At 42.0% G+C, this 27,918-nt stretch overlaps 1 protein-coding gene across 1 annotated transcript in view; it reads right to left on the reverse strand.

Annotated features, from left to right (window-relative positions):
• Positions 1-27,918, reverse strand: part of LOC306698173 (cGMP-inhibited 3',5'-cyclic phosphodiesterase 3A-like) — a gene marked incomplete at its 5' end in the record, with an annotated part of 62,455 nt that overhangs the window by 14,236 nt on the left and 20,301 nt on the right. Inside the window, 3 exons of the mRNA XM_079162381.1 lie at positions 2,052-2,209; positions 4,270-4,530; positions 13,826-13,876. Coding sequence (XP_079018507.1) covers positions 2,052-2,209; positions 4,270-4,530; positions 13,826-13,876 — 470 coding nt within the window. The remainder of the gene's footprint in view (positions 1-2,051; positions 2,210-4,269; positions 4,531-13,825; positions 13,877-27,918) is intronic.

A 27,918-nucleotide genomic window follows, 5' to 3' on the forward strand; every position in this document is an offset into this window, starting at 1 on the left:
ATTCAGTCTGAAATTGACAGGTTTTATTATGCATAAATCTTCATTTATTAGAATTAAATATGTCTTAATACTAGCCTAAAATACAGTAAGCGAGAAACAAGATACATCAATTGTTGTTCTGTATGTCTGCACGTACACTTCCAAACAAATGCAACCGAACAACACAAAGGCTATCATCAGTTGAAACTGTGTTGTTTGAATCCAAGCCGGCTGTGCAGCGTGTCTTTGAGTCAGGCATCAGACGTGGCTTTCTGAAGTTCTTTTCCCATTAATAATTGAGCTCCAGCTTCAGTTTAGAGATCTGACAAAAGTTATTTTGCAACATTTGAAAATCAAACAAACTAAACAACACGTACACACATATACACACAAACCTACACCATGTACTAACTGTCCCAGTATTTGACACATGACAAGCATCCGTGGCGCTGCTTGGCAGCACAGAGACGCCCAGCAGCGTCTGTATTTACAGACTAACGCTGATCTTCATCTGAGGACTTTCATGCCTGTGACACTAACTCCACAAGGGAGAAGCTGAATAAGGTAGATGAAAAAAACGAAGAGACTCTTTCTTGTTGAGAGATACTTAATATTTTAAAGACAGGGAGCATGTGCTGTCTGGTACTGCTTGTGCAGCCACATCATAAAAAACATTGTGTGCACGATAACTCATATTCAAGTACACACGAACATGCACAGCTGAACATTTTCAAGTTGAATCTCCAATGTTCTGCCCCTTTTGAAATTCATAAAAAACATGAGCTGTTCTAAGATAATCCAAACATAACGTCACAGTAATCACGAAGTAATTGTCTGGAATGCAATCTCTGCACTGATCACAGTAAATGATGCTGAAATGTTTTACTTAGTAATCATAACTGCTCTAATAAATTGTGTTTATTCTAGTTTCAACGCATCAATGTGATTTTCGAGCGAAACATAACATTATTATTTGTTGTTATTTGTGTTTTCAACAACATGGGTCTGTCGGGTCTTGACATTTCTACTGATTCACTGCATCTGTATTACTCCGGTCTGAGGCCAGGTTTTCTCAACAGCTTACGCAAAACAAAATGCAGCCAAGCATAAACCCCAGCACAAAAACACACGCTTTCATGCACACACAAACCCATGAATGCACACAAACGCTCATCAGTACTTACACATATCCTATCCAACGCCCCCCCAACATTTGATATATATATATATATATATATATATCTTCAAATATATTTTTACTTTACTTGAAAACACAGTCACCACTTAGAGTAACTGATAATCACATTATAATGCATTACACAAGTGATTATAATGTATTACAACTATGGGAATTATACACTATGATCTACAATAAAACGCTATGATCCTGAGCATGAGCAAAAGAAATGTCAGTCAACTATGTATATCGTTGTAGGGCATTATTTATATATAATAATAGAAATTGCAAATACATGTAAATCTATGTGACATTTTGTGGTTATACTGATTTATGATTTTATTGCATTACAAGTATATATATATATATAATAAAACTAAATAAAAATGATATCACATGCATACATATCTACTTCTGAACCATGATACTTCTGTGTAGCCTGAGTCTCGTGCTATCTTCAGCACAGCGTGCAGAGAGTTTTTGTGTGTCTTAGTTATTCAGGTTAATGCGTTCGCCTGTGGGGCATATTTCCATTCTGGCTCCCATGCACACACATCCTCTTCCGAACTGCTGCGCCATTACTGTTCACTCAAGCTGTCTTTGGTATAACTACAGCCACACTGCTGGGAATAAACCTCTAAACCCTGAGAGTGATGTGTCATACTGTGCTAGCCATTGTAGGAGTCTTCCTTAAAGCAGTTGCACCATAGTTATGTATAACTATGGTAGAATGTTGCACAGTAGGTCCTAATTAGTGTACTGAAATACACAATTGTTCTTTTTTTCCATGTAGCTCCCTCTGGGGAGCAACTGGAGCACAAGTAAAAGTACGTTTCTGAGGATAGGATGCTGAGAGAAGAATGAAACATCAGTTGTTCAGCTGTAGCTCAGGTACCTGCAGGTGAGTGCTTCATGGTGGGGTTTGATGCTGGCGCTGCGGTCCCTTCGGACGGGCCCAGGCTCAATGGTGGGCAGGCCTGTGGCGGAGGTGGTGGTGGTCCACGTGGAAGAGATCCTCCTCAGAAGACCAGGGTGGAGACTCCGCCTCAGACGCTGCACACACACAGGAACATTTTCCGTTTACTAAAAATGAATAAAATCCTCAGGCATACCTAACTACAGGAAAGAAAAAAACATGGCTGTAATTGTGTTGGTTCCTAAAGTACTCCCACCTGGGAGATAAGGTTAATGCTTATTTACTTCGTTTGCAGTCAAATTGATCGTAGATGAAGATAAAACAAATGATGCAGCTGATAGAACAAGGAACAATATTTAATCTGGCACCAAAAGAGAATCAACACAGTAATCACTGAAGGGAAGATATTGGCTGGCAGCTGTAACGATGCCCCTCACGGTACATTATTGGATACAATGTCAGTATTGCATTGCACAGATATATTTCATCACAGGGATTCTGCCTCTCTGCTTCTTATTCTCTCCGTAAGTCTCTTTTGTCTGGTTCTCTCAGTCTCTTTCTTTAATCTGTCTCGTCTTTGCTCTTTCTCTGGGATTCCCAGTGGTCTGTGCCCTTGTGGTGCCTCCATCTGTTCGGTGCTATGCAGCAGCTTGGCACAGCAGCGCTAAACCTGGCAGGCAAATGCATAGAAAACACACACACACACACTTACAAAAGAACAATGGCCAATTAGCGTGTACTACATGTACACACACAGACAGCACTGACACACTTGTGCAAGCAAAAGTTCATTTAAAATGACATACCAGGGTTGTCCCCAAAACATCCTGTGTATGATGCTGTTACGATTAGAGAAATGTATTACACACGTGTTCTGCACAGTACAGTGTATACTAAAACTATACTATAAGTATATAAAAATATACGTTTAAATCCTGATTTGAAAGCGGAACAATGGTTCCTCGGTATGATTTTGCAGCACCGTAGTTCCATTCTTTAATGAATGCCCTTCACACCAAAAGCAAAAAAAAAACACATCACAGAAACACACGCATCACCATCGGTAACAGCATGGCAAAAACTAGGCCATCCTCACAAAAAATGTCAGTGTTGATTGAAGTCTATAACTGAACTTATCCCTATAATTGTTTAGTAAAAAAAGCAAGATTGATGAAACTTCAAATATTTCATAATTAGTTCTGAATGTATTCATGTACAGTATGTGCTTCTCCTTTTTTGCAGCATGGAGAACATGCTGTCGGACAGAAAATGGGTTTAGGAAAAGTGCTTGAAAGGCATCAGTATGCACTACGATGGACATCAAACTCTTAGCCAAGAGGCAGAAAAGCAAGCGCAGGGCTTTCCACTCCTGCATTAACCACCTTCACTCCTCCTGCTATTCTCCTCCTGGGCAGTCAGAGGCTGCACGTCATCTCTGGGGAGCAGAGTCTTAATGAGGGCAGCCTCACCGGCCGCTCCACAGGCACAGTTTGTCTTAGCTTCTTTTACAAATTTTAGACGACGTAAAAAAAACAAAAAACACCTGTCAGCCAAATTACTGGCTTGATGGCATGGCAGCCATCGACCACACGCCAGCTTCCAAGACGGGCCGGTTAGGTATCTTCCTCAGATTAATACCTGGATCTGTAATTGTGGTGAGGTGTCCAGCTTTGTTGACACATAGACGTCCCTCTTTGTAACCTTTTGAGAGATGCGTTCACCTTCATGTTGCCTCTCCCTTTTCTCGACTATACACACACACACACACACACACACATACACACTGTCTGGCTCTGCACATCTGTCATGTTGACACAGCTGTGGCTATGAAAGGGAGAACAGTGCTCGGAGCAGTAGACACGCTCTATTTTTCCTCACTCAACTCTATGAAAATACGCTCCTTCATTTGATGCTAAAAGCTCTGAGAGCAGGAAGCACTCATTAGCTGCAACATGGGCTAAAAGATTAACATGTGTGTGGAGCGCTGTGTGGTGTGTAAATCATTTGGCCCTAATAAAGGGAACAGCATTTCCATTATTTCTGCCGTTTCACAAAAAACTAAAAAGTTGTATTACTAAACTTTGATTAACAATTATGACTTTTGATATGTGGATGAAATATCCTCACTTTCATCAAGACTTCCTGTTACTGCATATCTTATAAAATCATGACACATGATCTTGATTTATGTCTTTACCTTATGGATGGACGTCTTCTCTCCTTTCTCTGGTCCCTCCTCTGAGTCGGAGAATGTGTAGGCATCGCCGGGGTTAAGCAGTGAAGCAGGGCGCGGCCGGTGCAGCGACTGGAAGGTGAGCTGGGTGGTTAGCAGGTTGCTGACGGCCCGCAGTGAGGTGCAGGTGTTGGGGGGCAGAGAGGGGTCAGCCAGCAGGTCTGTGATTAGTCCGTGGGCTTCTCCCATCACTGCTATGTCCACCATGACAGTGGTGCCGGATGACTGTGGGGTGACGGGGAGAAAGACAAAGGAGAAATAAACATCACTGCTGCTGTGGCTAATGTGAGTCGATGCTAATTAATGGCGGGATCTGATAGTGGATGTGTGCAGCTTCTTGGCGGCGGGTGTGAAGAGCAGGTGTGTAAACTATGTCAGCAGCTCGTGTGTGAGAGCATAATGTGTTTAAAGGTGACATTGGCGTCACTTGTGTTGTTAATTCTACCGAAATGGAAGTCAAACTATGCTGAAGTTATGTCTCTACGTAGAGACAAACAGGTCTCACTCTCTCAGTGGTGGAAACTGGTGTATTTACTCAAATACTTTAATTAATTTTGGATAATTCTAAGGTATTTGTACTTTAAGTTGCACTTATTACTAGAAGATGTTGACCATAGAAGGAAACCCACAAATAATTATAAATTCACTCGACATTTTCCTTCAACTCTATAGAGTGTTTTGGCACCTTAAGCTCAATGTTTTTGCCTTATTGTTTTGGTTCAGTCTCACTGCTCCCATCGGCAAAAAGCTGCTAGCTCTAACAAACCCACTGTACTATTCCTGCCCAGCGCCAAACCACCGACGGACAGAGTTAGCGACTAGTTGGTGAACATAGTGGAGCATTTAGCAGCTAAAGAGCCAGATATGTTACACTGGAGAACAAGATGGAACCACAAGGATTCAGGAATTTTTATTGGACTTGCAATAACAACTTTATCAGTGTATGTGCCCAGAAAAAGCACATGGTCGTCGTTTAACCACACGGTTCAATCCCCTGCTCCTACTGTCTGCATGTCGAAGTGTCCTTGAGAAAGACAATGATTACTCGCTGGGTGCTTTACAGCAGCCTACTGCTCCTACATTTCCAGGATGGGTTAAATGCAGAGGTCAAATTTCACATGCATGTACCTGTTTTATATGTTGATTCTAATAAAGTTTACGTTTTCAAGTAAATAAAATGGCTTCAAGATTAAAGAGCAACTCAACAGCAGATCAAACTCTGGTGGTTTTTGCTGACTTCCAGGGGTTTAACTTAATTCTTATCTGGCTGCAGTGATGTAGAGGTGTACACCAGGGTGTGTCAGTGCACAGTGATGTCATTGTTAGATGAGATTACAGTGCAATAGAGCACACTACTACACCCATTGGTAACGCTAACTGTGGTTAGATATACACACTGCTTTTTAGCCAGGTATTAATTTGCTCTTTAAATGCACATTTATGCATCTGTGATGATAATCAAATATCATATTATATAATAATATAATACCGATGGAGGCCCTTCCGCCTGCAGAGTGACTACTTTTACTTTTGATACTATTAAATTTACATTTTGCTGATAATTCTGACATACTTTTCTTTACGTAACATTTTGAATGCAGAACTTGTAATGGAGTATTATTACATTGCTGTATTGCTTCTTTTACTTAATAAAGGATCTGAATACGTCTTTCACCATTAGTCATTCTTTACTATCATAGGAGACATATTCATGTCAGACTGAGATCCGGCCAAGCTTTGTAAAGTGTATTTTAATTGTGTTATCACACACACATGCACACATCCATCCACTCACACATCAAAGGCTTTCATCTACACCTTATATGGCTCCTTTCAGCTCAGAGAAAGCCTAAACGTGAGGAGGAGCAGGGAGTGGTACTTCACAGCTGTAGGACTTGACATACTTTTAGACATGTGAACAACAACATGAGGTTAACCATGTTCAGCACAGCTGTGCTATACTTAAGGCTTAATGAATGGACTCGTTAGCAATGTCTCAGCTAGAATCCGACCTTTGACTTCCTCACTCTTGACCCCTGAGACGGCGAACAGCCCTCGTCTGTTTCTGACCGTCTGCCCTGCGCTTTGAAGGCAGCAGCGCAGTTTGAGCCGGCCCTGTTTTTGCAGGGTAAAGTGAAAAGTTCACAACCCGCTCTTAATTGCTGTGCCTAGAGCAGTTGAACAACCACAACTAAACACAGGTCAGTCTTGGCTGCCAACAAGTTTATCTAATAAGCTCACGAGTTCCCTTTTCTTCCAAAGAATGTTATCAGATTTTTCTCCCCCCGTGTCCCATTCACCTTGACACCAGCTGCCAGGCACCCAGAATTATACTGTTTACACTGGCTAAGTGGCAAGAGGTTGACCTGAACAACACATGTGTGAACACCTTTCATTCGTCTCGACTTGTGGGAACAGTGAAGGTTTCGCGTTTTATTTTCCTAGTTATATCAGATAAGTCACTGTATTTATGCACTTTTTCTTTTAGTCTGCAAAAAGACAAAAGCCGTGTGTTCAGCGGGTGTGAGGCCATTCCTCCACATGTGGTGATCCACACATGATAATGACACACATTTATTGATAAATCTGACACATGGTCAGCACTGGGACCAAGCTAATCCCTTTTAAAGACAAGGAGACGTCCTGTGGGATGGCTGATGGAACGTTTCAGGACAGAAGGCTATTGTAACCCCCTTCATCCCTCCTCTCCTCTCCACTTCTCTTCTTCTTATCCTCCCTCTCCTCTTTCCCATATTCTGCTTTAATGCATGCTGTGAGCATACGATGTAAACACCTGTCTCTCTCAGCTCATTTATAGGCTGATTTAGGAGTTTGCTTAAGAGAGGGTTTAAGCAGAATATAGCTGCTGGAGAACATCTGTCTGGTCAGAGCATCTCCAACCACGCATGCGTGCACACACAAACAAGTTGTGCAATTTCTAGAAACTTAACCCCTAGTTCTCACACCACAGTCAACACGAAAGTCAAGTAAAACACACGCTGCATAGACAAAGACTGACACACAAACATGGAAAATGGCATCATCCTGAGCATGCAGCACAGAGACACATGTGTGCGCCCAGTTAAACACACTATGCAGGATGAGCATAGTGTCACTGAGCTTGACTACCTAAAAGATTGGACTGAAGTGGCCATATAGGAGGAGGGAAGGATGTGCACGGTTTGATTTTGCACTGGGGGCAAGCCACTTAATGCCCAAAGCATGACATTGGAAAATAAAGTGTAATGAAAGGCTCCAGGTAAATGAGTAGCATTTGAGATTTGGGGACACGGTGGGGATCTTGCTTCCACTGAATTTGTACTGTTCTTATTGACCTGAAAAAATGGCAATACCTGCTCTGCTAAAACAAGCCAAGACCTTGCTTAATTTAAAAGATCATGCTGTCAAAAAACACTGTCTATCGACCTTTAAAAACCCTCCCTCTAAAGGTATCTAAAGAATGTTTGTGAGACGAGGAGCAAGAGCTTTGAGCTATCAAACAAAGCTGATTGCAGGGAAAGATTAAGAAGGTAAAGTCCCGACCATCCCTGGCGCAAGTTGGTCTTGGCTGGACGATAAGTCCTGATGTTCCAAATCTTCCAACAATCTGCAAACTAAAACTTAAGAATCATCAATGGACGTCCTGTAACAGATCGACTTGTGAGCAAGTTACATAATATCATAAGGTTATATAAGCAGTTCCTCTCAGGTAAGATGATCGGTTTCATCCATCAGCCACAGGCACCTCTGTAGCGGCTCCACTTGTGGAAGGATAGATCTCATGCAAGCCCCACTCACTGACCCCTGTCTGGGGAAGCAGCATTGTGAGTATCATAGAAAAAAGCTTTTGGACAGATGTTATGATGGAGCATTTCAAAATTTGTAACATTTTTCTGAAAGCACCATGGTGTTCTTTCCTCGGTCACGTCTGCAGTGTTTGTAAACTCCATTAAACACCTTCCAGTGAAGCTGTATACTGAATATGTTTCATGAATTATTTCTCTAAATGGTTCCATAAGCATACGTTCTCTTTTAATGCAGCCCTTGCAACACACATTCACATCTGGGAACTGTCAACAACTGTCTGGCTCACACTCCTCTCTGTAGAGATTTTTCTGAGAAATGGACCCTTCAGAGTTAATCAGTGATCCAGCACCTCAGAGAGTTGTGTAGAGGAGATTTGGGAGTAACTACCTTAAATTATAGAGTAAAAAGACAAAGGTTGTCTCTTTGATCATCGAAACAACAGTATCCTTGGTTTGAAAATGATTCATCATTCTTCTGTGTCTAACTCAAATGTATCAATCTTACTTGGTGGCCATGAAAACAGCTGGCAGTAGCAGGGGTATTTCCAAACATGTTACATTATTGCTTTTAAAGTGGCAATAAACAAGTTTTGGACATTAAAGGGGCGGTGTGTAGCCCTTCGTGGATCTATTAGCAGTGATGGAATATATTTTTCCTAACTATGTTTTCATTAGTGTATAACAAGCTGAAACTAAGAATAGTTTAGCTTAGAATGAGCCCTTCATATCTACATAGGGAGCGAGCAGGTCCTCTTCATTGAGTAACATGTTTCTACAGCAGCCCAAAACAAACCAAACACTAAAGAGGGCCTAGTCCCCCTACACGATCGTGAACTGTAACTGAGTCGCAGGGTGAAAAACTGCGGTATACCACCAGCCGCCGTCTGACTCCCGTTGCTCTTAAAGTAACGTTATTATGGTATGGAAGGCCTCTGAGCGAGGTGGTTCTGCACTTGGCGGCTCAGGTCTTGGAAAGGGAGGAGTGAGCAAAGGTGTTTTCAATTGATTGCAATCTGCAACAACACCAACTACTACAAACTGTACTTTCAATGTTTCATCATCAAGTAAATGATGATTGCACAATGCAATGGCTACAGAATAATGACACCATCTGCGTTTAGATTGGCTCCCTATAAGCCTGGCGTTCACTATGCAACTCTATCTGCCAACAGCTTTCGATCTCCTGGGATAATGAAGGCTTGATTCACGGCACAAAGAAGGTGCAACCATTGTGCAACTAAAACAGGAAATGGATAGCACTTTTGTTTTACCCAGAAGCTATCATTAGCTATCCCCAGTTGCCAAAAAGTATCGATGTAGTTCTTTGCAGGTACTCTCACTAGCAGCGGAAATTCCAGAAGATGTAACAACCAAAGTAACCGTGGAAAACAAAATGCAGTGCGTCCTGTGTTGTCTAGAACCACTCGGAAACGCTAGGGGGGAAGTTGAAAAGTTGTGTGCTTCCACTTTAAATAAATGAAGCAGTCATACAACACTATGCGCTGCACTTTAGCCTGTGGGCTGGTGTTCTTAACGAATGAAAAGTGAATGATGGTTACAATTTCATAGCAGTTAAATATATTGCTCAAGTCATTTCGAAAAATACTTATTTCAATTCAAAAAGTAATATATTTGGAGCATGTGGATTCTGTCATGCTTGCAGCCATTTGGTATTTTTGTGGCTGGCCGATCTTTTGCATTTAACTGCCAGGAGTCATGTTGATTTTAAAAGGCAAGAAAGTTCCTGTTTCGACTGATGCCAGCCCTTCACACACACACACCCCCTGATCCTCCTAATCCGGCCCCTGTGCCAAGCACCCCTGGTCACAAATGTACCGCAAAGTCGGTGTGATATTCGGTCACAAGCCCCCAGCATTTGTTGACATGCTACATTTGATAAAAGTGACTACCAGCATTAACAAACATTTTTTATGATTCTTCAACGAGCCAAGCCGTATACTAAACCTTGCGTGGACATGCTGCTATGACATTTTACTATGAATAACAACAGTGTATAAGTGAATAACACAGTTTGGAACACTACGTCAATAGACATGCCATAGATTAACACCCGCGCAGCAGTTCATGTAAACCAAACCAAGGTCCAGTCAAAACAAACCAGCAATCACTCCTGAAGAGTGAAAAGCTATTTGTCCACACAGCTTCTCTGTACTCAAGACCCTACTCTGCTGAATGTGTAGCTTTAGTTGCAGTAATTTGCACCAAATAATAATTACAAATAACTCTTAGTGCCGGTTTAGTCTGGATATTGTACCAGATCGATGAAATGAGAGTCATTGACCAGAAACATTTAATATGAAAGTTTTTGAGGAATTAATATACTTATATATTTATATTTATATGTATTTATATACATAAAAAAAGCTGTACATGCTTTGCTAAATGCTGGTATGCATCCATGCATTTACAATATTTAAACTTCAGATATGTGTATGCACACATTTTTTCAAGTGATACTATGACTGCTGCAAAAACACTGAGTGTTTGAAGTATGACTGCTGGTGTTCCTGCTGCATCCACATGTTTTTGCCAATAACTCTGCAGAAGACAGATGAAGTGCATTTGATGCAACAAACAAATCACTGATCCTTCTGTCTAATGATTATTATTAATGGAATACACAGGCAAAGAGGTCACATTTTTGCAATTTCTGAGACGGTCCACTGAATGCACTTTTAACCCCTTGGCTCCCTCATATAAACATGAAGCCCTCTAAGCCTCAAGTAAAATACCCGTGATATGTGAAGCTTCTTAAAATTGTGTAATGGTGAGAATATAATGTATCCCACAGGAGAGCTACAGACTGGACAAATGCCTCAGGGGCCTACTGGAGAACGAAAGGTACTTGATTCTCTCAGTAAACACATTTCAATAATGTAAGCAAATCTGGATCTTCATAAAGCACACGGATACACACATTCTGGTGCTTGTTTGCAATTACCCCCCCCCCCCCGCACACTCTGAGATATACAGGAATTTGCTGAGCAAGAAGCTGGGGAATATATATTAAATAAAGAATATTTAAGTGCATTAATTAATTTTTCTTAGCTTGATTTCATTTACACAGAACTCTCTGCATGTTTGAAAAATCATTACCGTGCAGTTTTCTATTTCAGTGGCAGTGCAGTAATGGCCCTGATTACATCTGTCCAGATGGATTAGCTGAAGAGAAGCCTGGGAGTTGGTGATGTTCTCTGCTTGAATTAACGGAGTGGTGATAAAGTGTGAATCACAGCAGAACGGTAACAGAAAACTCCACTGAGACACTCTTTGCTCCTCGCCTGAGCTCCTGCAGCCCAAACTGTATTTCCCACTTCCCAACGAAACCCCCACCAAGACCCAACTCCCCTCACAACCCCTCTGTCAACGCAAACCAAAGCTGTGCTGAGCCAGGTCCTCGGCTGCAGCCAGGATACAATTACACACTATTACATATTTTATTAAAGGGGGTGTGCTGTGGGATCTGAGGGGTATTAACACAAAACAAACAATAATAACTGCCTCATTAATGATTTACTGGGAAAGGTCAAGCCAATTGACCCCTAACATGCAGCCATCTCATCTCCAAGGAGAGGCTTGTTTTTCCTTACACATAATTCAGGGGGTTTGATTCCAACAAAGGAACCAAGTAAGATTAAAAAAACAGAGCTAGAGAGACACACAAACAGACCGGTGGAGGCAGAAGCAAGCAAGAAATCCTGGCATAAAGGACCGGGCAAACGTAAAACGGTTTGCATACACTGAGCGAGGATTTACCACATGATACAAGTGGTTAAACATAAATCCTTCATGCAGATTTAAAACAACTTGCAAACTGAACAGACATGCTATAAATAAAACCAAGTTAAAATGTTATTCAATTCATCACTTACTCTCTGAAAAATGGCACCAGGTGTTGAAGGTAGGAGCTTGAAAACTGCTAATGCTTCTGTATCGTTTGCAGATACAATTGTTTACCAGGCAGAGGACGGTCACAAGCTCAGGTAGTTGAATGTTTTCAGTCTCTTTCATCCTTAAATTCATGTCATGCCACAGGACCCAATTTAATGAGAAAATACTCTACTGGACTGTCATGTCGGGGCCAACCAGAAGAAGGGCAGTGACCTTTAACAACTTGAAAAACCCGCAGTTTAAGAAACGCTGGTCTCAAGTGTTTGAAGTGCTCATAGTGATTTTGAGAAATCTTCAACATGACTGCAATGTCATGGCTTGTCTGCCTCACAGACCACTCTTCCAGCCTTTCTATAATTTAGAATAACAGTCTCGAGATCCGGGGCCTACAGACACTCTTTTCTCGGATAATCTCCCCGGGTAATGTTCCAAAACCAATGTGTTTTCAAGTCGAATACAAATATTTAAATAGCTCTTTCCATACATAACTTCACTGTCAATTCCTAGGCTAAAACATCCACCGCATGCTTCGGACGGGTGGGGGAAGAAAAAAAAAAAAGCGGTTTGGAAAATGAGCCCGCTAATGTGTGCATGTTGGCGACTATGACAAAGTGGAGATCAATCAAACGCTCTGGTCACCGGCTAAAGAGCAGAGTGTGTGATTTACACACTCTACGAGGTGCCATGGCGTAGTCGAGCGCTACCAGCCTCTCTGACCAACAACCTGGTCCAAGAGAGCAGAGCCAAGGGAAAATAGCCATGAGATGGAGAGGGATGCCAACATAAGCCTTGACTTCTTACACGTCTTGTCAGTCTCTGGACTATTACAGGATTCCACTGACGAACGCAGAGCACCAATCCAAATGAAAAAAAAAAAAAAAACTGAGCTGACCACTGAGTCTAAATGGCAGCTTAGGGAATGCATCAATCAAAAAATATGTGCTTGACTACAGCACTAACCCCATATAACAAATTGATATGAGCCTTGGACAATATTTCAAAAGGGTAACATGCTATTTGAAAATGTCTCCGCTCAAAGAGGATCATATTGTAAGGCTGATCTGGGAACAGATATACCGCTATATGGGACTTAGCATCTCTAGGAAATTACAGTGTGTAATTTGATTTCAAGGCCAATCCTGCGCTGCACAGTTACCAACGCTATTCATAAAAAATGCCCCAATTCACCCCCCAACCACAACTTTTTATTGCTACCCCAGCATAAAGTGTCAGCACGAACGCATTGTCTATTCATTTCTAAAGGATATCCTCCTGATAGCAGAACATACTGTATATGGCCATGTCAACACCAAGGGCAATGTTTGTTCTTCATGTACTCCAGAGCTCTGCCCTGTGGCACCTCGATACACCAATCCCCAAACACGCACACACATTCTCACCCCCCAAAGATGGAAAAAGGTAATCTCAGGGATGTGTTTGTGTGTATCTGCCCTCTACGAGCTGTGCCACCTGAGTCCCTCTAGTTTCAATTCCCTGGCCTTTAATGGCTTGTGCAGCACCTTCCAGCTACATCACAGACCTGCGTCCTTGAGACTAAAAGAGTACAACAAGGACTCTGGTGGGAAGTGACACCTCTGGACATGCTGTTTAACCAGGGCTGAAATGAGTGGGCGAGCGGGCCTGTTAGTGGTGGGATTTCTGCTATTTGCGTCATTTATAAGGTGTGTGTAGGCGAGTGACAGAGATCAGGGAACTAGTTCCTGTGTGTGTGCGTTTTCCTGTCAGCTGTTAAACATTATTGTTATTACTAGTGTGTCTCTTTTTGTGTGGACAGTGCTAACCTGTGATCCCCGGGAGCCTCTCTTGTGGTCCCAATCCGAACGGGGGAGCATCTGTGGGAAAAGAGAGACATGTTCAAACCACAGTCATGAACATCCTGTTCCTGTTAGCGTCCTACAGCAGAACTTCTGCACAAAGGCAACACCATAGTTGAGATTTTCTGTGCTGTAGCGAAAAAGCGGAGGATCAGGAATGGTGATGCAAAGAGTCGAAGAAGTGTGTGAGGGGGGGGGGGATGGAAATGCTCATAAATGCAAAAATGGGTTTTGTCTATTTTTTTTCACTTTATTCACTTTCCATTAAGCGCAGACGTCTAATGCAATTTCACAGTCAGGTTTGGGTTACTTTAGCTCCTATTCACTGCCTAAGGGTCTGGTGGGGGTTTACATTTTTTACACTGTCTAATTACCAGCCACTGTGTCCTCCCACAGGCCTCGTAAACCCGTTTTCCACTTTCTTGGGAGTCACCAAATGCATTAGTGCAGCTCTGTCACTGGTTTTTGGTGAGCACGTTGCAGGAGAGCCAAGTCAACATGAGAAGCCCTGAGAAACCCAGCATGTCGCTGTGACAAATTGTGGCTGCACACACTGAGGCAAGGGGCTCAGCATAAGAGCCAAATTGATAATTCAGGTGTAATTTACTGTGTCAGAGGAGGTCATTGAGTTGTGTCATGCTGTGAGAGAAAACATTAGGAAAACATTGGTTTTGGTCGCCTGTGCTACTGGTCCGTCTGGACAGAAGTGTTGTTTTGTTGCTGCTTAGTGCTAAATAAATTGCCCCTGTTGCCTTATCATCATCTCTGCCAGGTGATCATCAGTTCGGTCTTGTGTTTGCGTGACTGAGTGTGTGTGCATCTCTGTGTCTGTCCACGGCTAATCTTGCATACTGTTGCATGTATATTGATCGGTCGCAGTAAGAATTTTATTGAGGAGCCATTTTGCTAATGGCTCCACAAAACGTTGGTGACCCTGACAGTAAGTAAACAAGGGCAGCATCATTACAATCACACACAACACCATGCACATCCATTCATAAAGCACAACGGCTTTTCCACAGTCTGACATTAAGGATCTTCTTTTATTTAAATGCAATATGAGGGATTTGCCCTTTCTCAACATATTCTTCACTCCATGCTCCATTCTCTAGCCCAAGGACTGCAGCTTTGAAGAGCCTGGATTCTTCTATCATAAGCATGATTATATCTGTGAGTCACTTTAAAGCTCCGTCAAGCGTGTGTGTACCTTCTCATGCATTAAAATAACCATACTCCATAAAAAAAGGAAGTCAAACAGGCAATCATCTGTGTAAAAGGCCCACGTATGAGATGTAAATTACTGTGAATGATAATATTAGCCGTCCAGTGAGCTGTTTGTCTTGTTTTACTGCTCTGACGACGGGGTTTCGCTTTTAAAGTATAGTTGGCAGCAGCTCCTCCATGGTCACGGCTGAGTCCGGCTCCATTAGAAGGTCTTAGTATCAGTGAGGCTCTCCAGGCGCACACACGTAAACAGCCTATTCGGTCTTACAGTCTTATGTAACCCACCCTTTCATCTCCATGCTCTGAGAGACAGACCCAGACTACACAGAAGTCTACATGCAGCCTTTGATGTGCCAAAATGAAAAAAACACACAAAATCAAAGCTGAGCATAAAATTTGCACAAAGTGACTTTACAGGCCACAGTGGAGTTAATTTCCTCTGAGACCGGCTCAAAACATTTCATCAACAAATACATGTGGATGGTGTGCTACTCACTTACTAAACCAAACAGTGGATGCAGTCTGGTGCCACTGTGTTTGAATGTTCTTTAGTGCTGGAAAATCAGTAAACAAGAATGTTGGTGTTAGTGCTTCCAGCCCTCAAATCACCGGTGTCATAACAAACAAGAAAGTACTGTAGAACAAAAACATTTTTCAAAGACAAAAAGCTGAAATTTCCGTCACAAGAGTCAAAAGAAACCCAGCAAAACCGGATAATAACCTCAGAGAGGCTGAATTGTACACTGCCAATAAAAGAGCAAAGACAAATATGACGATACAAAGAGGATGTACGTCTTCCTTTCCAGCTAGTTAATCCTTTCCAAAGAAGAATAAACATTGATAAGAAACAAGGAAAACTGGAGACCATCGCCCGCCGACCTTGTTACCACACCCATCTTCACACTTGGTATTCCTTTTGATGTGTGACTGCATCTTGCACTTGTGACACTATCACGTTGATCAAATCTGTCCACAGACAGAGAGACATGAATATAAACACCTGGGAAAGTAATTCCTGCTACAGTAGGTGTCTCCATGACCATATTTTGCCATGATGACACACACACACACACACACACACACACACACACACACACACACACACACACACACACACACACACACACACACACACACACACTCAGACTCAGACTCACAAGATGAAAACAATACCAGCCACATGCTGTCGCGGCTGGTAACAAAAAGACTTGTTCAAACTTTATTACCTTGTTTTGCTTCAGGAGAACGAAGATTATACCTAAAACATATGACAGTTCTCTGCCAATATTATGTCTAAAGAGGTAAAACCACACATGAATGATTTCTTAGAGATCTCCTGGTTTTTCATGGACACCCTCCAGGCAGCACAACGCAGCCGAAGCAGTAAAATCTCCAAATGGATTTGTTTTTGTCCTAAAGCTCCATGTGCACCTACTGGGAAAAATAACAACTTTGTAGAAGTTATGCCCTTTGTTTCACCCTCTGCTAGATTCATTACCGCCCCATAACTCAGGTCTAGCAGTGGCTTTCACTTATGGCAATACTGGTGATTTATAAGAGACTGAAACCAGTCTTCAAGAGAAAAAATGCGTTGCGTCTTTGAAAGTGGAAGTACGTCTTTCAATCACGGCGCAATAGCTACCAGAGTAACATGAAACACTCAATAAGGTCAAAGGCATTTTTATGGAACTCCGGCTCCATTGTGAACGCATTCTGAAGATTTGCTGTACTTTCATGATCCAGAGTGATACTAGAAGGTGCAGCCAAGTCAGGGATATTTCAATGAACTAAATTGAAAATGATAAAATCATACTGAGCTCATGTGAGCCCTCATCTGCACCACTGGTCATGTTTTAAATGTGTCAATTTGAATTAATTTCAGACAAATTCAAACTGGATGTTATTTAACACAGATTAAAAGGCATAAGGATTCTAACATTGTCAGCATTAAGGTTTGATCCCTTTGTTCCTTTTTTTCCCGATAGTTTTGGCCTAGTTTGCATTCATACTCCCTCTTGGAGTGTCAAGACTGGAAGTTTAAACTATTTTTCCATTGCTTTTACTACTTGCTAACTAGTTTTCACACACTTGTATTCTCTCAATTTACAACTGCAGAGGAACCCTCAAGGGTTCAAACTGCAACAACAATGTGTCTTTCCAGGAACAGCGTCCCATTTACTGCGGATAGCCCAAAGACCTCACTGTCAATAGTTTTCTTTGGAACCGTTTTCTGCTTTTGAAGTCAGAGAGTTACCGAGACATTGGTCCTTGAAAGAGATGTTGCTGTTGAACTTTTAAAAGTGATGGGGTGAAGGAAGAAATTTCAGAGATTTATATCTTTAAACACCGACAAATTTAACTAGTATATTCTGCATGGCTACATACCATTACAAGTATTAAACTACTTCTTTTTTTTTCATTTGGATTAACTGACGTCTTGAGGGAGACTCCAGTCTGAGCAAGTTAGCCAAATAAAGTGTGTTTTCCAAATGTCACAGTCTTTATAGTGCAAAATTCCCTCTTTATTTCAACTTGGATGGTGTTTCATTGCTAAGCTGAGGCAGAAGGATTCTTCCTGTAGTTACACATAGGTTTTTTTTACAGAAACAAAACAATAAGAAATCTCCTTCACAAGACTACCAGGACAAAGATTCAGGCTGGATTCAGACTGAAACCTCATATTAGTTTCGGGTGATTTTTGTCTTTTTGCCCAAACAAGGACTGTCCCTTGTCCCAAATTTCTTACGGTGTTCACTCTGATGGAATCGCTTAAGGAGAAGAGGGATGTTTACAGATTTAGATTATAACCTGCGTCACGACAAGAAGTCCTGTCTTTTACTTCCATGCTTGATGACAGTTTGTTTAGATTTCAGGCACAAAGGAAAATAATGAAAAGGGCCCTCCTAAGTACAGTGGATGATATAAAAACGGTCACACATACGATGAAAGCAGCCAGCCAAAATACACCCTTTTCCCTCTGAAAATGAGCTGCACTCTCATGACTCAAAATGAAATAGTGCCAGGCGAGTAAACTCCCAGCCTTCCTCTCACCCAGGGTGTTAAGAGGGCAGCAGGGTGGATGCCAGTATGCAGCCATGCCCTGTCCACCACCATGGCGCCGAGCCACGGCCCACAGCAAGCTGCCGTGCCTCTGAGGTGCTGGGTAAACACCACAGTGTCAAAGCACAAACAAACTACTGGAATATGCTTGTTGTTTGACTTGCTGCCACCAGAGAACCACTTCCCTATAAGTGTGAAGTGGCGGACAGCAACCCATAGTGGAGCTCCACTTTCACACCGATAGTTCTGAAGCCTCGCAATGAGTCTGACCCACTGTCATCGACTTACTACCGAGTACTTTTCTAAATGTGTCTGGAAAAAGGGAACCGGAAACTGCTTCGTCCTAATATAGCTCAGTGCATGATAACTGCTAGCAGTGTTTCTTAATCATTCATTCATGATCGAGGCCTTCATTCTTCTCTGCCTCCCTCTTTCCTTCTCCGCCTCCCGCGTCCTACTCCGACCCTCATTACTGGCTTCATATGAGTGGAGTTGATGTGTGTCTACTTGGATCTTCAGTCGCTGTGCTAGCTTGTTAGTGAACTGGATTCACTGGGACCCAAATGCAGTTTCAATTGAGGACATGGTTACAAGAAGTGGCAACTAAAGATCTCCTGGTTGAGGGAAGGGATGAAGAAAGAGAGCGAGTGCTGATCTTACGGTATATGGTCGGGTTAATTAAGGGCCAGCAGATCAGTCCGCAGGATTTCCAAATCAGCTTGACCCAAGGGGTTTAATGCACCACCTCTCTGTCCAATTAAACTCACTATGCTCTAACTTACAATCAGGTCTGCAAAGTCATGAATTCACACATATGCCGACTTACATAAGTGCACACACACACGCACGCACGCACTCAGACTGACACTCGCTGCCTCGAGGTCTCTGAATATTTTCTTACTTATTCCTCCTTTGTTCTTTTATCACTGCTCTCTGTCTAAGATATTCTGACGTCTGCAATGCTTGACTCAGACATCCCCGCACTCACTTTCATTTCAGTCGACAAAAAGAAACTAGGTCAGATTCAACTAAGCCTCACTATAGGAAGGCTTCAGAAATGACAGCGGCTTATCTGTAAGGACACCATCAAAGCAACAATCAAAGATTCTTGTACTCACTTTCATGGTTGTTAGAGCCACAGTAAACTCTGTCTTGCTCATCACAGCTCTGAAAGTGAGCTGTAATCTTCTTTTGCACCCGCAGGTGGAGGTATTCTCATGATGAGTGCCATATAGCACCCTTTGGGAAACTGTCTGTTTGTTTTAATACAGTTTTCTTTCCAGAATCATGACAATGTATAATTACAGGATATCCCTTCTAATGAAAGCATTTTTTCTGCAGCAGTTGGAGAAACCTATGTAGTATAATAGTGTACATTCATGTTTAACATCTCCATTAATTGCTACCTACGCTTTGAGTGCAGGGAGCTTTGATAATTGGACCCTCTGGTCTACCATGGTGTTCTTCATCCATTTCTTTCTCTGAGGTGTAGACAGATACAGATTTTCTTTATAACTGTCAGCCCTTCAGATATCTGAATTAGGCATTTGGACTCCAGAAACAGCCCATGTCGGCTACATACATTTCACTGACATTATAACAAGCTAAACTTTTGATCCATAATGTATACTTTCCCTGTCTTGAATTTTTCACTAAATAAACTATCGTCCTCCTTGAAAAACTCTCTTCATAAGCTGTTCTGAATTTAATTGGACACAAGGCAATAGTAATGCTATAAGGCGAAAGGAAAGAAGACATTAAGTGCTCTGAATTAATAGGGGTGGGTATTTTCCCCGTACACTATCCACTGCAGGAAAAGAGTGTGGAAAGACTCAAGTACAGGCAGACACACATTTGCGATACAAACGGCCTTGCTCCTTGTCCAGGTGACTCCTTCTCCTCTGCCACATCCTCTTTGAGCACGGCAGCAGTCCGCCGGGAGGACACTTAAAATAAATAAATAAATAATTGAATAAATCCTTCAGTGCCTGCATGCTGAGGGTAGAGTATGGAGAGTCATTCCTACTCGAGCTGGCTAATGTTTTACAGGTTTTACCGTGGGGGTCAGTCATCGTGGGTCATTTGCGTCATCGCTGGAGGGAAGGGAACTATTGAGGTGGGCTGCCAAAGCGGAGCGGGCCATGTGCAGGGAATGAGGAACACACTTGTGTGAATGCAAAGATTAGCACACACTCACACCTAAAAGCTGTTTGACATCCACACACTTCTCACATTCTCTGTCTCATGCACCGGCCTGCAAAGCAAACATGCTTTAATGAGAAAAACCGCAATTGCATGTGCATTAACAATGCTCACATGCATACATATGATCCCATGATATAGTTCACACACCAGAACTGCATTTGCACTCTGTTTAGCCCTCCCATACTCTTAACACTTTCTTACTCAGACTCGGCTAATTTCAGAAGTGTGACTGATGGGATTCATCTTTACGTTTCCTGGGAGAGACTTAGCCTGATCCTAGAAGAAACCCAGTGTTTGAGGCTCTACCAGAGATGGATCTGTCAGTCTCCAAGGGTGAAAGCACAGGCCACAAGGATGACGTGGCCCAGAGGATACCTCTATGGGAGTACCCCATATTCTGACCTCGAAAATCATCAAACACGATGGCCTGAAATGTGCCAATGACAAACCAAAAATCTCCTATTAAACTAAACTAAAACTCTGTTTTAAAGTCTCATCCATGTAAAGCATAATCTTTTATTCTTTTGTAATATTATTTGTGTACACGCTGCTTTTCCTAGCTTATGAGCTCTGACCGACTCCTCCTCAAGGTTCACAGCTTCGCACATTCAACTTGGTTAGAAAGGGGGGATCTGGCTGGGTAGACCTGGCAGCCCACCTCTAAACAGCATGCCAACGCCATTAGTGTATAATAGTCCAGTCAGGATTACTGCTGGGGCCTGGAAAGCTGAGAAGGGAACACAGCACTCACTAGTTTGTTTGTTTTACAGGCCTCTGCTCTGTTCAGTCTGCAAGGTGCCAGTATGGCTTTGTGTGGTTTAATTCACAGTTGCTTCAAACTGTGACAACACAAGTGGCTACTCGATGGCCACAGCACACTTGTTTCGAAAAGCTATGTCACAATAAATAGTTTGTGACGCTGCAAGTCATTTACTAAATGCAAGCTAACTTTTCTTATTAATATATTAAGGCTGCGCTGTAACTCATTCTGTGTTCAACACATTTCCCCAAAGGTGACTGCACCTGCTTGTTGATTGGCTAATTACATACCCATCAAGGGGACAACAGATTCTCTCTTATGTGTGTGTCATTGGCCCGGCTACATGTTCATCAAAACTGATGGACAGCATTGAGATAAAGAGTGCATTTCCCCATCATCCATCAACTCGGTGATTCAGCCCTTCAGCCTGCTTCAGCCACTTGGGTATTTTCCAGCTGAGCTTTCATTACAAAATGGAAATGGTAATATCGATTTATGAGTCTTCTTAAAGACTTTCTGTCACATTTATGAATTACATTATGAAAGGCCAGAGGGTAAGGAGCATAGGCTGATAAAAAAACAGGGTTAAGCCACATTTTACTGTATTTTGCTGCTCATTGGTCTTATTTAAGCAATGAGAAATGGATGTGAGCTGGTTTAGTGCACAGCGCAGGTCTCAGACAACAGGGCTGGGTGTTAAAATGTTTTTATGAAGCCATAAGTCTAACTGGGACAGAAGGCAATATTTATTTTGGAGGAGGAGACCTACGTCAAGAGGGGATTTTAAAGTTAATGAACAGTTGAATAACAAAACAATTTGCACCTGATCTTGACATGAGAACTGAAGCAAACACACTGAACTTTTGAGTTAGTTTTGGCGCAATGGTGACATCTGAAATCTACTGTATTTGATATTTGACCATTCTAGCTTTAGCATCTAACTTAATCTTTGTTATAAGATAATGCAGTGAGTCGGGAATGAGACTCTGAGAACACAGAGTTCAGTCAACGGCAACATTATGAAAGCAGTATGGGAATTCGTGCATGCATGCCTCCAGTGCATACGTTATTTCATCTTTTATTCACAGGTCTGCTCAGCTAGGTCTGTGTTCAGTTTTTTGTCTGTGCTCATCAGAGAGAAGACCACACACACACACACACACACACACACACACACGCACACACACATCACACATCTACCCCCACTATTTCAGCTGCACGTAGAACATTTACAATCCCATCAAGATTCCCACAGGACTCCAGTAAACAAACAGACAGCGACTGCCCGCTCAAGCATATGCCTTTAAATCACATCCCTACATCCTTCATAAATCACTGCTGTAGAAATGTAAATGTACAATCAAGACAGCACCCATGTAATGACTGATGTACTCAAAGCCTGCGTGTGCATGCATGGAAGTGTGTGAATGCCAGCCGCTAATAAACAGCATGTGTACCTGTGTGCGAGCATAAATCTCTGCTTCCTCTTTTTGCAGGTGGACGGATTTGCATTACAGAGCCTGTTCCCCTTGAAGAGGCTCAGGTCAGCCCCATGGGCAGGTTTTCCACCATTAGCTTGTTAAACGCTTGCTTTGTCAGTGAAATTCCCAGAGGGGTCTATTTCCCCATGTAGAAGGAATGCAGGGGTCTGCAGGGACCATGAAGGTACGGGAGAACAAGAGACGGCCTTCTCTGACACACTCTGGCGGGCTTCTCTCGATGGGGCCAAACATAGAGCCATTTGGAATGGACCATCATGCTGATAGCCATTCTCGAAGCCTGGCTTAGAGTAAATCAAGCAGGGGGATAATATATAGGAGATGCTGGTTTGTCCTCTGGGGAAATAGGCTGCAGGCTCCATGAGTGAAAGGAAAGCCATCAGCAAGCACCACACACCATACACTATCGAAAAGCTCTCTGTCCTGCTCACCTAAGTGATGGATGATGTGATAATAACCAAAGATACAGCAGTAATAATATGTTGTCACTGTGCCGTGCAGCAGTTATGCCTTTGGCAAAGGTATATCAGGATGTATGGTTTCAGTAGAGCTCGACTGAAAAGTGACAACAGCTCTGTCACTGGACCACCCAGAGTGATTGTTCGCTGTGGAGGCACAAATATTTCAAACTGTGAATTTGTAAATGGACACATGCTTTATATGTGTACAAGCAAGTGATGGCTTTTTTTTCGCCACTTGGGGGGGGGGATCACAAAAGGCTAATAACACATCACTGACATGTTGACATCTTAAGAAGTTGTTTATGAGCTAAAGTTTCAAATGTTTTGATGCCACTAGGTGAATGTGAGTCCAAAATTCACTTTCCTTTAAGCTCTATTTTGGTCTTCACCAACTTTTGGAGAAGATATCTAAATGCTCCATTATGTCGACCAGCTTGTAACTTACTTTGCCTGTCTGCCATTTGGTGCTGGGCAAGTTGGACAAGCTGGACACCTTTCACATTACTTAGTCATTTGATACATTGTTAATATAAAAATATGAACTAGTGCACTACTTTAAGTAAAAGGCTGTAAGTACAACGCACTGAGGCCACGTTAAAATCAACTCAAGCTCAGCGTGAAAAAACTCAGCCCTCTCATTCATTTGAATGAGGCCAGTCCAGCGAAGCATATTTCTGCTGTTCACCTCCCCAGCGCTGTGACATTGTTGCATTAATGAGCAAACTAATTGGAACCATTTGCATCTGACATTACAATCTCCATGTATGTTTTGCATTTACAAATCCTAATCATCGTAGTATAGCTAATAACTGTAGGTGTCAGATAAATGTCGTAAAAGTGCAATATTTCCCTTTTGAAATGTAGCCGAGATATGATGTTGCATAACATTGAATTATTCAAGTAAATGTACTTTCTACAACTGTTGTTAGCAAATGACTGAGTTTGAATGCATGTTTGTGTGTTACAGTACATCTCTGTGTATATAAGAAAGTTGTGCATGTTTACACTGCATGTCTGCAAGTTTATCTCCAAAACATGTACAATAAACATTAAGTATGTCACGATACATATGTTTGTGCATGGCTCAGGTTTCAGGTCTGCGTGCGCATACAGACGTGTACAGTAATAGTGTCCATGTATGCATGTGTGCTCAGGATCTAGAACAGCATTTAGGCCAACCACAAGTTAGAAAAACATTGTTAAAAAACTTTGTTGGGCTGCTGTTCAAACACAGAAGGAATCCTAGTAAAAATACACAAAGTATTTGTTTCTTTTTTCGAAAACACGGAGCAAAAACTCTCTTGAAGGAACACTTTGCTCCTGGATCTTCTTGATCAGAGCCACTAGTGCCACCCCCCCCCACACACACACACACACACACAAATCAGGCCAAACGGCTACTTGTGTTTACCTAGCCATGTGACTGAAGCTACGGTGCGTGCAGTGACGTCAGCTTACATTCCTCACATTCATCAGTCTCTGTTCTCACTGATACTGTCTCAGATGCTGCAGAACAGAGGGAGCAGAGATCACACGTTATAAAAGCAGCAATCATTCACCGGGCCTGTGTTTGCTATATTCATCTTTGCTGATAAAATAAATAAGCACTGCGTTGTGTTTGCCATCTGTTTTCGTAAGCAGTTGTGCGCTCATGAAAAGCTATTGCCTGAAATAGTCTTCCTGTTCCACTTAAAACATGGAATCCATAAATAATTGCAAAACTGCTGTCAGGAGATGGATACAGGGAACAAACAACTCACTACATAAATATGCATGAACGCTTCAGTTCTAAACTACAATATGTATTGTTTGGTGTCGTGTCTGAGGATTATTGTTACATTTTATCGTGTGTATTATAGAGGACAACAGTGGAAATGAGGAACTTACAGTATAATAAGGTGTGTAGGATAATGTATGATATGTGAATATGTGAATCATTTAAAATTAGATGAATGAATAGTGTGAAAGGTTATGTCATGTGTTTGATGTCATTTTGTTTGTTGTTGGCTAAAAGGTTTAGCTTTGCACCATGTGCTCATAAAAACCCCGTCTCGAACGTATGTGTATATACATTAATTTTGCAACATTAAATATGTTTTTAAGGAAATTGCTCTTATCCCCTATTGCAATATAATATCCACTTGTAACATGTGAGGCATAGCTCAACGGTTCAGGCACTCGTAGCACTTAAGTGAGAAGTGATAAGGGACAGATGGTGGTTTTTGTTTAATACTGAAGAAGTGAACAGTGAGTTGAAGCGCAAGACACAACGTGTTTACTTAAACGAGAAGTGTGTCGCATTTCGGGGGATCTATTTGCAGAAACGGATTATAATATTCATAACTATGTTTTCATTGGGGTACACCTGAAACTAAGAATTGTTCTGTTTTCTTTAGCTTAGAATGAGCCCCTCATATCTACATTGGGAGCGGGTCATCTTCACTGTTGAGTTCACCACGTTGCACCGCCATGTTTCTATCAACAGCATCTTTCTTTCGCTTGTGTTAGTACGAGAACATGAGCCACAGAGAAAACTGTGGACTGCCGATGATCTTAAAGTAGTGTTATTATGGTATGGATGGCCTCTGAGCACTTGGCGGATCACGTTATCGCAGTCTTGGAAAGGTGAGCGGAGGGGCATTTGCGACCACACCGCTAAATGCAACAAAATTCGACATGCTGTTCCTTTAACATCACACAAAAAACACAACTAAACTTAATTAAACAAAGTGATTTTGTTGCCAAATCCAAATCCACTCGGGACACAGGAGGTAAACCCCGGTCTTTGTAGCACCTCCTTTACCTCCTTTTTCCCAAAATATTGCCAAATCGTAATTTGTTATCCTATAACAAATGTGTGACATAGAAAGGTAATTCATTTAATTTGGTAATATGTAGGTGTATGACATATGATCATGAACACAGGAAACACCAGTTTGAGATGGTGTTGTTCTTTGGATAACAACATCTAGTTCCCTCTCCTGACATTTTTTTTTTTCTCCTTCACAAAATGGTGGCATACTTTGCATTTGTTACTGAAAGCCACAAAAAAACTCTCACAGCAGAGAAAGTTCAAGACAACACAACTTTAAAAGGGCTTCTCCATTCTTGGCCTATCCTAAACAGTCCCCTCTGCAGCACAGCTGAGGAAACAATTTGCTGAGACCTTTGCCTTTCACATTCTGCTCTCCTCGACATGATCCAAAGACACCGCAGAACAGCGGGCTCATCTTGCTACCATCTGAAGAAGCAGAGAAAACATGATGGAGAGTGTGATGCAGGCTGCGGTTAACCTCACTCAGCCATTACACTGTCCAAATCCTCATTTGTTATACTCTTAATTGGCCAATCAGTAATGGTGGCAGTACAATTAATCAAACAATGAAAAGAAAGATTAATCCTGGTTTTAACATCGTGTTCAACAGAGGTTCACAACCCGTATTAGTCCGACAAAATGGGTCTGTAGCCTGAAGCTAGTGTGACTCCTCATCTGTAATTGCTGTAATTGCACTTTCCGTAGACCATGTAAAAGCAGCAACAAATAATGTCTGCTGCAACTCTGGATAAATGATGACCATCAGCCAAGATTGTTTTCACAATCCTGGCTCGAAAATGCCCAATTGGAAAGGATAATCTAGTATAATGGGAAGTAGTTCAATTAATTAGGGAGGTAGACTAGAAGAGAGGAATCATAAAACTGAGCCATAAACAGTTACAACGGCACGGTTGATAAGGCTGTACTGTGCAAGAGTTGTAAATACAAAATGGCCACCTTGGAGTTAAAAACTGTGAAAATTTGGTCAAATGGTTATTTTTTTTCCATCTAAAAAAATCTGCATGTTTATTATCTGTATGTGTGCATTAATCTAATGGAAAACAGACCCCAAACAGAATTACTTCTTCCCATATAACCTGATTAGTACAGCTGCCTGAAGCAGATGGATCTGTGCAGACAACAAGCGGGGATAAAGAGAAGGGGGGGGGGGGGGGACTGGGTGTGGACGGAGGGGTCTCAGATCTGGCCGTCACTGCAGAACAGTGGAGGAATAAACTGGAGACAGATCTCGCCCGACCTGCACTCACATCCAAAACATTTGCTGTCAGTGATTACAACATTACAGAACTAATCACAGCAACAATAACGAGCTGTCAGCCAATAGCTAAGTGACTCTTGTCAGGTCGAAGGGCGATTGTTTTAGTAGGACAGTGCATTTTCCATGTGTCACATTTCATTCCAATCTTTTTTACACTGTTATACAAACTGGTGGATTAACACTGATGGGCTCTGACGAGACAGCATTGCTGATGAGACGGGTTCACTTAAAGGAATAGTTCAGTATTTTGGGAAACACTTTGCTTTTTTCCAGAGAATTTTAATTAGAACCGCTTTCGTATATTTCCATTGAATATGAAGCTACAACAAGGACACGTTAGCTTAGCTTAGCATGAAGACTGGAAAATGTGTTTTTTGTATGGAATAAACAAATTAGATTGAACGGTTAATTAATGAGTTAAAGAGATGCTGCAGACAAACAGAGCCAGGATAGCAGATTCACATGTTAACAGTCTTTATGCTAAGCTAAGCTAACTATTTTCAGGCTGTAGCTTCATATTTAACGGACGAACATAAGAGTTCTACAGATCTTTAGATCAATATCTTGGCAAGGAAGCAGATAACTGTATTTTCAAGAATGTCTAACCATTTCTTTGACAATGATTCCCCCACTTTTCAAACATTTTTGCAGTGGGAAAGTCCACCCTGCCCGGCTCTGACTCTCACCTTGTCCTCGTCCTTGGCTGGATTCGATCCCTCTGCTGAGCTGGCAGTGCCACGCTAAACTGTGCAAAACC

Source organism: Pholis gunnellus (genome assembly GCF_910591455.1).
Source record: "Pholis gunnellus genome assembly, chromosome: 7".
Taxonomy (NCBI): Eukaryota; Metazoa; Chordata; class Actinopteri; order Perciformes; family Pholidae; genus Pholis; species Pholis gunnellus.